At 46.9% G+C, this 9,198-nt stretch overlaps 1 protein-coding gene across 2 annotated transcripts in view; it reads right to left on the reverse strand.

The window, feature by feature from the left end:
• Window positions 1-772: 772 nt before the first annotated feature.
• Window positions 773-9,198, reverse strand: part of angpt1 (angiopoietin 1) — a 48,752-nt gene continuing 40,326 nt past the window's right edge. For both annotated transcript variants that reach the window (XM_062529763.1, XM_062529762.1), the window contains exons 8-9: window positions 5,541-5,671; window positions 773-2,600 (exon numbers count right to left, since the gene is read on the reverse strand). In XM_062529763.1, coding sequence (XP_062385747.1) covers window positions 2,437-2,600; window positions 5,541-5,671 — 295 coding nt within the window. In that variant the 3' untranslated portion in view covers window positions 773-2,436. The remainder of the gene's footprint in view (window positions 2,601-5,540; window positions 5,672-9,198) is intronic.

The following is a 9,198-nucleotide window of genomic DNA, read 5'->3' on the forward strand; positions in this document are numbered from 1 at the left end:
TATATGTACACATATTAAATTACAGTTACACCATTTTAGTATGTTAATAAACATGTCAGGTCAAGGCGCTACACATACCAGATACTACGAGGCTTTTTTATTTTTACAAGAGTACCTGCCTTCAATAAAAGGATAAATTGAAAATATGCTTGCTAGTCCTCGCTCCATGCTGGTGGTTTCGTAATAAAAGTGCGGCGAGCACTGAAGCAAGTCATTCGTTTTTATCACGGCTTCAGCTGGGATGCTTTAAAACAGCATTTTAAACCTGGCTGATGAAAGGACACCATGAGCGCAGCTGCCAACGCAGTGATGGGTTTTTCTCCTCCTCCTACGATGATGATGATGATGATGGATCAGAGTGCCTCAGACACGGATGAAGACGGTAGCGTCTTAAAAAAAAAAAAAAAACACACACACACAAAAAAACCCAACAACATTATTTATGAGGCAGCCTCTCAGGTTTTAATGAGGCCATCTTTCACTGTGGAGGAGACTATTCAGAACAGCAGCTCTGAACGGGAACCGCTTGGAGTGTGAGGACCGTGGGGATGACTGATGGGATATGATGGGTTTAATAGGTTTAGCGACTAAGTAAGATTAAGTTTCTGTAATAGGGAACTTTTCAGCATTCGCAACCCATCTGCATCCTGCACTGCCTTCCCAACTGAAGCCCCTGGGCTGCTGCTGTGTTACATTATTAGCATAGACTATTGTACCAGATGCTGGTAAAAATTATGTCACTGTAACTTGACCTGTAATGACCTTGAAGTGTAATTTGACCTCTGTATCTGACCAAATCATTTAACTTGCCGTCTGAACACATGCTGTCTGACCAGCTTCTGATGAAACAGCTCCATTGCGTTAGGCTACTGCTGATGACAACGTAGCCTTGGTGTCAACATAGGGCATTTAATCAGCTAATGCAAAGTTCAAAGCTGTAGGCTACTCTACCAATTGAAATTCTTGGTGTGATGCATACTGTTCTCATGTACTGTAAGTAGAACTGTATCAGAAAGAAAGGAGATGTTATTTAATAAGCACCAGATGTGTTGGTGGTCTAATGTCTTGTTCCCAATAAACATTTTGTTCAAGCTAAAATAACATTAATTTGAAGGAACAAGACAACTATTGAGTTTTGACCCTGCAACTCCCAATGTCTGGCCCTGATTTAAAGGAAAATATAAAACTGTTGACCAGTTCACCACTATACCAGCAGATCGGCAGGAATCCTGACATGTTCAATCTGCCACTGTCAGATACACATATGGCCTTTTGTTCCAGCCTCTAATTATGTAGACATTTTGTGGTTTTGCCAGCATCTAGTTTAATGGCCATAGGACACAGTATTTATAATGGAATACAACAGCCCATCATTTTTTGTTTAAATTCTTCTTGTGATTTATGCTGATGTACCTTGCATAGCCATTTTGCAATGTCACATTCTCTTTACATTTGCTAATGCAATCGCTGACATTGAGCTGAAATTATTGCACTTAGGAGTCTTGGCACTGGCGGTATAAAACATCCAATAATAAATGTGGATCAACCTTTATCATAGGTCACAGCCAATAACAACAATGGGGGCAGTATGAACTCTAGAACTAATCAACAGTCTTTGGCAGGCCAGCAAGCATACATGTTGCAGCACAGCTATTGACCAATGGCCTTGCTCTCAGAGTCATTGTTCCATTCTGTTGCCCATGAAAGACAAATATTACAAGTATTATGCTGTGTGTGACCTTGCAAGTGGAGCGGTGTGCAACGATTCGTCTTCTTGGGTTGCCTGGGAAAGTTATTTACAAAAGAGAGTAGCATTCCAAATGTATCAAACTAAAGTACTGGTATGGAAAAAAAGGCATAAAATATAAAATATCTCATGTCCCAAAAGGTAATTGTGCAATTTGATCATCCATGTTACGAAAAAAAAAAAGACAATGACAAAACAATTCAAACATTTCCCTCTTGGTTTCCCAATGACCTTCCAGATGGAGGGTGTTTGCTGAGCGTCCCTACTCGCCAAATGAGCCAAAGGCCAGGCCCATCCCATCAAAGGCGAGCACAGTAGTCCTCTGATGTGGCGCGAGAAGTGTATGGCACTTGAAGTTCATACCTTGGATGTAAAAATAACAGAACCAAGCACGTCTTCCAAAAAAAAGTCCCAAAGAGTTGAAGCACCTAACATGGCAGAAACACCACGATAAAAATAGGCCCCCCAGAAATTCCCCCTATCCCAATTCCTGGAGAGAGGTTATCAGGCAAAAGTGTCACTTGATCGCCAGGTAGTATAAGGCTCGCCAGATGAGTTCAGTGGAGGTGGTGCTGGGATGGAGTCATGCAAAGAAGCCAGTGAGAAGCACTGTTCTGGAACATTCCCAGCAGTGCTCTGGTATGGAATGGAGGGGGAGGGGGGGGGGGGGGGGGGTTGGAGAGGGGTCATTATAAGAAGTCCAGGGGCCGGATCATCATAGTGGTGGCCCGGAGTGAGTAGCTGGGGCCTTTGAAGTAGTGCCACTTGATGCCGTTGAGCTTGCCCACGTGCTGCCCTTGGTTGTAGTACATGCCGTTGAGGTTTGATGGGCCACAAGCGTCGAACCACCAACCTGTAGAGGCGAGAGAAATTCAGGAGAAAATCAGTCAAAATTGACATGGAGGATAAAGAAATGTCCTAAATAAGTCCTGAAAGAATTTTATTAAGCTACTTTTTTGAAGTTATTGTAGACAGTTCTTTAAAAAACAAAAAACAAAGCATATACACACAGGGCTAGGGGCGAAAGGTCTAGGGCAGAGCGGTAGATAAAACAGAGTGGCGACACTCCCATAGACCTCCATAGGAAAAAATGGCAGCGCTTTTTCCAAGCTATTTCCTCGTTATGGGACTTTTGGAACTGTTTACAGCCAATCTCTTGGTCAGTGGTTAATGAGTTAATTGATTACACCTTCCAGCATCTAGAAGTACATCCCACCCTCCTGCAATTCAGCCATTCAGCGCAGGTTTTTTGGAACTTTTGATTGCGTGGCGGCGACATCAAAGCGTGGCGCAACTCTCTCTCTCTATGGCTCTGGTCTAGGGCTAAAAGTTCAGCTGTCATTCCAGAGAGGCCTGGTTACTATGGTACAGGTTAAGAATGACTGGCAGCGCCCGATGCCCCTGGTGGTATCTGGAGAAAAGGTGTGCAGTGCCCTTCTGCAGATGCACCTTTGATCAGACTGCCCGCTACATGGGAGCTATTTGGCACCATTCAATGTCCAAATAACTTCTGCGAGCACTAGGCTTTGTAAGAAAACCTGTGTTTGCACTGTCTATGATACTATATCAACATACACTCACTCACACAGACACACACATATAGTCAAAAGATATAAGATATAAAGTCAAAAGAATGCACATAACAGCTGCCAATAAAAGACATCTTTGGGTTCAGCCAGGAAACTTTTCTAGAATGCCATGGGCTGTAGTGTTGAGCACCTGGAGATTAGTTTCCATTCGGGCAGCCTATTTAAAGAGAGTGTACTTTCAAGGGCAAACTTTAATTGCTGCTACTGCCAGACTCATCATCCTTCATATATTGGCTGTACATTGCTGCTGCCGATTGTGATGGCTAGATATATTTATGTGTATTTTACTGCCCACCCACCTGTCATATCTCACAACTATTTGCTCGAGCAATATGCACCGTGAAGTATATGCACTTCATTGTGTTCCAGTTTCCTCTTACAATATGGCTCCCTATACAGTACAGTGCTTTATATTGGCCCTTGAAATGTTGCAAACTTTTATGACTAAAGTTGTTACTTGTTAAACTCCCTTTTATATAGGGAGGTACACGAGATTACTGTGAAGGGTCACGCGCAGTTCATTTACATGGATGCACCTCGTGCCAAATGCAAACATTGTATATCCTATCCAATAACATGACATTATTTACATTGGGCGTACATTTCGGCGTAGAATGCACGGCGCTGCTACTCCCCCACATGTGTTTCAATAAAAAATGATGCACCATCTGAACTATGAACTACTGGTCAAGAATTTCTCAGTCTTGTGGTGGGGTGGTATGACTGGACAGTACAAACAAAGCAGAACCACACACACACACACACACACACACACACACACACACACACACACACACAGTGGAGCTGCCTCAACTGTGTTTCTTGGAACGGCGTGCCACGCAATGTGCCAATCAGCCAGTGACCAGTGGCCGAGTTCTGACCCCCCGGCTCATATGTCAAGATACCAGTGGGCTGTGACATTTCCAGAAAGGCTCCCACAGTGTCATACAGCTGCCATGTCATTGGTCAGGGAGCGCTGTGGTACAAGTCCCCTATTGGAGAATCGTGTAGGGGGGGGGGTCTGTTACCATGGCTACGAATTGCAGCCTGCTGGCGGGGTCAGTGTCCTTGCTGTTTCCAGGTCAGGCATGTCATGGGTTCATGTAAAACAACTTTGAGATATTAAAACAAATTCAAACCCCCCACACACACACAAATAGAACTCTCTCACACACATACATACAAACACACACACACACACACACACACACACACAAGTCCTAGAGATGTAGAGGATGAGAATTCTTCAGAAATGTGCTCGTTTTAGCCTTCCAAAGCAGCCAGGCTTGTCAGAACTAAAGTAGTCCTGATACATCAACACCCTTCTCGTCTGTCCTTCCTGTGAATGCACACTATCGAGTGTCCTTCCCTTGGGGGCTTGTGGTCGAGGCCTAATCCTTCTCGCCCGATCACCGCCGGTAACCTTGATACGGAACATCCCAGCGTGCATTTTTTCTCAGGGTCCTGTTAGGCAAACTCGCCTGCTTGCCATGACAACTGAACCAAAAGGGAACGCGAACAAATCCAGATAAGTGAGGAGAGGAAACGTTCTCAAGGAGCTCAGGCCATCACGGTGCTGTCGATGATGATGATGGACCATTGAGATCCGACACCTTGGAGATCGCCCTTTGCGAACCCAGTCTGGCACAGACTCCTGCGATTCTTTCACCATCAAGGAGGGAGGAGAATTTGTCTTTTTTAATCTCGGAGACGTTTTCGGAGCTTGCGCCTTTACGTGGCCAGAAGAGTCGAGCCGAGGTGCTTGGGGGAGAAACCTGCCTTGTGCTGAAGGGGTGAGGGGATTCTCACGCAGGGATGCGTAGGAGTTCCATGCAAAAGCTCATTACTTCACGACGGACACTTCCTCGGCCAAACAGGAAAACCACTAAACGTTATTGACTCCTCGTGGGCCCATGGGCCTGTACGTTTTGACTCCGCGTTCTCAGATACCGTTTCCAGCGCTTTCAACTCGTGAGCGTCGGGCGGGCGGGCGTGGTGCGATGGCCCCGGCTTGGGTTTTTTAGCCGCAGAAAAGTTGACGCAAATCGACAGCTCGGTTCTTGGCGACGGATAAAAAACCTCAAATCCGGTGAACTCTTTGACGGAGGGTTGTTCTCGGAGCGTTCGGTCGATGGTATGTCGGTGGAGGGTCGTGTCGAGGGCACCTCATTAGTGTCAAATTTGCGCAGAGCCGCAAGACTTACCGCCAGTGAGCATGAGTGCACACTTGCACATGCAGTTGTCGTTGTCCATGTCTTTGGTGCTGAAATCTGCTCCGTGGATCACCAGGCTGCTCAGCCGACCTGCTGTCCCCGTGTGGCTCTTCAGGAACAACCTGGAGCGAAAGAGAGAGAGAGAGAGAGAGAGAGAGAGAGAGAGAGAGAGAAATATTAGATATACAGCTATGGGCAAAGATTAGCAATTCCTCAGACAGCAACACATTGGGTGACTGAGTGCAGGAGAGGGAGGAAGAGGTCACTAAACCACCGATTGCAGTCTACTACCATTGACCACTGATGTGGAACTGAACAAATCTGTGAAAGATAAAGACTTTAGGAATGAAATGATCCATTCCAATAGAATGACCCACACTATTGCCTGCATCCCACCTATGCTGCACATTCAAAACTGCCTGTGCTCGCTCAAACACATTTGGCAGTGCTTTGAGAGGAGTTTCTTTTGGGTAGTCTCCTCCACATATACATATACACACACACACACACACACACACACACACACACACACACACACACACACACACACACACACACACACACACACACACACACACTCTCCCCCTTCAATCCACAGGCAGCCAGTTCACACAGCAGGGGCCGCTCAACCGAACCTGCACATGTGGAACCTGTAAATCAGGACTTCCTCCCCACGCCACCACCACCACCCCGTGTCTCCCGGCATCCACCGCCTCGGCTGTTCGGACAGACAGAGAGGGAACTATGAGGCCCTGCGTGCCCCTGAGGCGCGGCGCTTTTGCTGGGCCCCGGACTGAGGTGTGATGCCCACAGGGGGTGGACAAGGAGGAAGCCGTCTGCTGGAGCCCCCACCGGCCACAACCTCACTGGGTTGGAGGATGGGGTGGGGGGGGGGGGGCTCTCTTCCGCAGTTGCACATGTGCGAGACTCCGGTTTGCTTTGAACCGCAATGTCTTCGCGGAAGATGCAAACAGTTGATAATGCAACCTCATGTTCCCCATTACGAACTTGTATTCTCAACTTGCAGCCATTATCCCGAAAACAGAAACAGATCTTTGACATGCGAGAGCCATGAGTGACGCATGCCGCATGCTGCGCGCCATTGTTACAGGGGGACACGGTCAGTTCTGGGGGGCTGGCTCGGGGCTCCCTGGGAGGATATGAGAGGGAGGGGGGCGAGGGGGGGGTGGGGGGGTCCCGTCCTGCTGTGACCTCCATCATTAGTAGCCGGGTGGAGCGCCCGCATCTCTAAAGCCTTGTTATGGACGACTCGTGCGGCACAGCCCTCGCTCCCCGAAGATGCGTTTCGCGAGCCAAGGAGCAGCGCAACGCCAGCGATAAAAGAAAAAAAAAGAACACCCGTAATAAGAACACACATGCTACGTTTCAGCGCAAAATGGGTTTCCTGAAACCCGGCGCTGTTAACGGGAAGGCTCGAGGGCTACGCGCGTGTTGTCATAAATCTCACTTCGGAGTTTGACTTTTTTGCTTTGAGCCTGAAAACGGCTCGGAGTTCATGTGTGCAGTTTTAGTGTGCATGAGGCCTTAACGGGGTTCCCAAGGCTCTCTTCTTTGTCAACCGTTTTGCGTTTTTTCAGGTAAACAGCTCTCGAGAAGGACTGTGAGAGGTTTCAGAAGTAGGACCTGTCACCCCAAAAGTGTTCAGGCACAGAAGATTGAGAGCAAATGAAGTGCTATTCAAATGCCATGGCCGCTGAGCCAGAGAAAATGCCGAACTGCAAAACATCTCTCATCTCCTTGAGTTTGCCGAGCGGAAAACAGAACCGTTGCTTATGACGTAAGCTCACTGTACTTTGTCAATTTGAAAGGCGTTTGCTTTAAGTATTGGGAAGAGTGAGTGAACTGAGGACATTTTGCAAGTCAAAACACACAATCCAGTATGAACACTGCAATAAATCTATCAAAATCACAGCATGCTGAATGTGAACCACAGATTTCAATATAATTGGCTACGTAGCACCGTGTTAACAGCTATTGATATGCTATTCCCTTATTTTGGTGGCACAACATAGTGCGTAGGCACTACAGGCAGCTGGGAGCTGGTGGTTGCTAGAGTAGAAGAGGTTAGGAAACGTTAGCCCCATCTGTATGGCAGGTGTCAAGGCAGGCTTCTGTCATCACAGACAACTGAGCCATAACCTCCTATGGCTACAGCTGCAGACGTTACCAAGTCTACCCGCTGTGGGCCTATACGCACAGCGTGGGGCGTACATCTCCTTGGCTTCTTATTATGTATGAAATGAAATATTTACTGGACACTCCACGGTCACTCAACTCTCACCCAGTGGCCAAGGTCATGGGTCCAGCTCCTAAACAACATGTGTTCGGATTAAGTAATGTGTGTATTTACTGGGCTGGATGTCATGGTGCATAGTCGTCCCAAGTTTTTCTGCAGGCTACTTCATGTCAGAACCACAAAAACACATGGAATAGATAGAACAGTAAACAGACTGCAACAAAAAAACACAACCACAACCACAAGATCAACTTCCAACTCAAACAGGAAGCTGGCTGTACGAGCTGGCTATCAATATTGCATGTTTACCTGCGGCTAGCTACACTGTGACATTAAACATGTATGGCCCCTTGAGAATTCATGTCAGACACAATGCGATGTTGCGCTGAATGGACGCCAGTGCTAAGTAGGACAACCCCAGGCTGCAGTCGGTGAAGGGGAAGAGACGGTCTTCCTGTGCATACAGACGCTGGGTTGTCTCGTCCTGGCAATGCTAGCGCAGCACAAGGGCAGTATTTCACTTGGGGCCTGAGGGTTAAATATCCACATGACCAGCGGAGACCCCTCAACCCCCTACAGACTATTCACTGCCACTATCAGATGGGCTTCAGTGAAAATAACTTTATAAACGATTGGCCAAGGCTCATTAACAAAAGCTATGGTCGACAAAAAACGAAAAAAAAAAAAAAATGCAGGAAAAAAAGTGTGGTGCGGGTGTGGAGGGGGAAAGGAATGGAGAGGAATGATTTATTTAGTCTTACACAACGACACCCCCTAAGGGAAGAGGGCTTGGTGTCCAGCCATCTTATTTTTCTAATAATCGAAAGCGATTGCGGTTTGTTAGTGTTCCTTGATCACCGGAAATGTGACATTTAGTTAGAGAAAAAGGGATGGGTGTAACATTCTCATTCCTCATCATTATTTCGGTGTCGCCAATTTCATTTTGCAGTTAATATGAAAGGACTTGCCCCAGGAGCACTCCTGAATGAGGGCTGTGATTAGGTCTTTGAGATGGAAACATTTATAGAGTTTCGTAATAATAATAATACCCTAATACCAATCACAGCACCATTGCTCCGTAGAGACATCTCGATTTGTGCCGGCTCATTTCAATACTAAGAGTGAAGTGAAATTGAGCGAGTTAGTCAGAGAGAAAAGTTAGAAAGACACTGAGCAGGAGAAGGGGGAGGGAGGAAGAGAGAGAGAGAGAGAGAGAGAGAGTGAGAGAGGAAGAGAGAGAGGGAATGAGAGGGGGTTGATGGAGGGGGCAAAAAAAGGTTTACACAGCACGTCTGGGAGGCAAACCCTCCAACGCTTCCTCGCTGAACCAACATGCCTCCTGCTCCGGCACTGTTTTGTTTCTGACAGCCGCCCTCTCTTCCCCAAGAATTT

Source organism: Sardina pilchardus, chromosome 24 (genome assembly GCF_963854185.1).
Source record: "Sardina pilchardus chromosome 24, fSarPil1.1, whole genome shotgun sequence".
NCBI lineage: Eukaryota > Metazoa > Chordata > Actinopteri > Clupeiformes > Clupeidae > Sardina > Sardina pilchardus.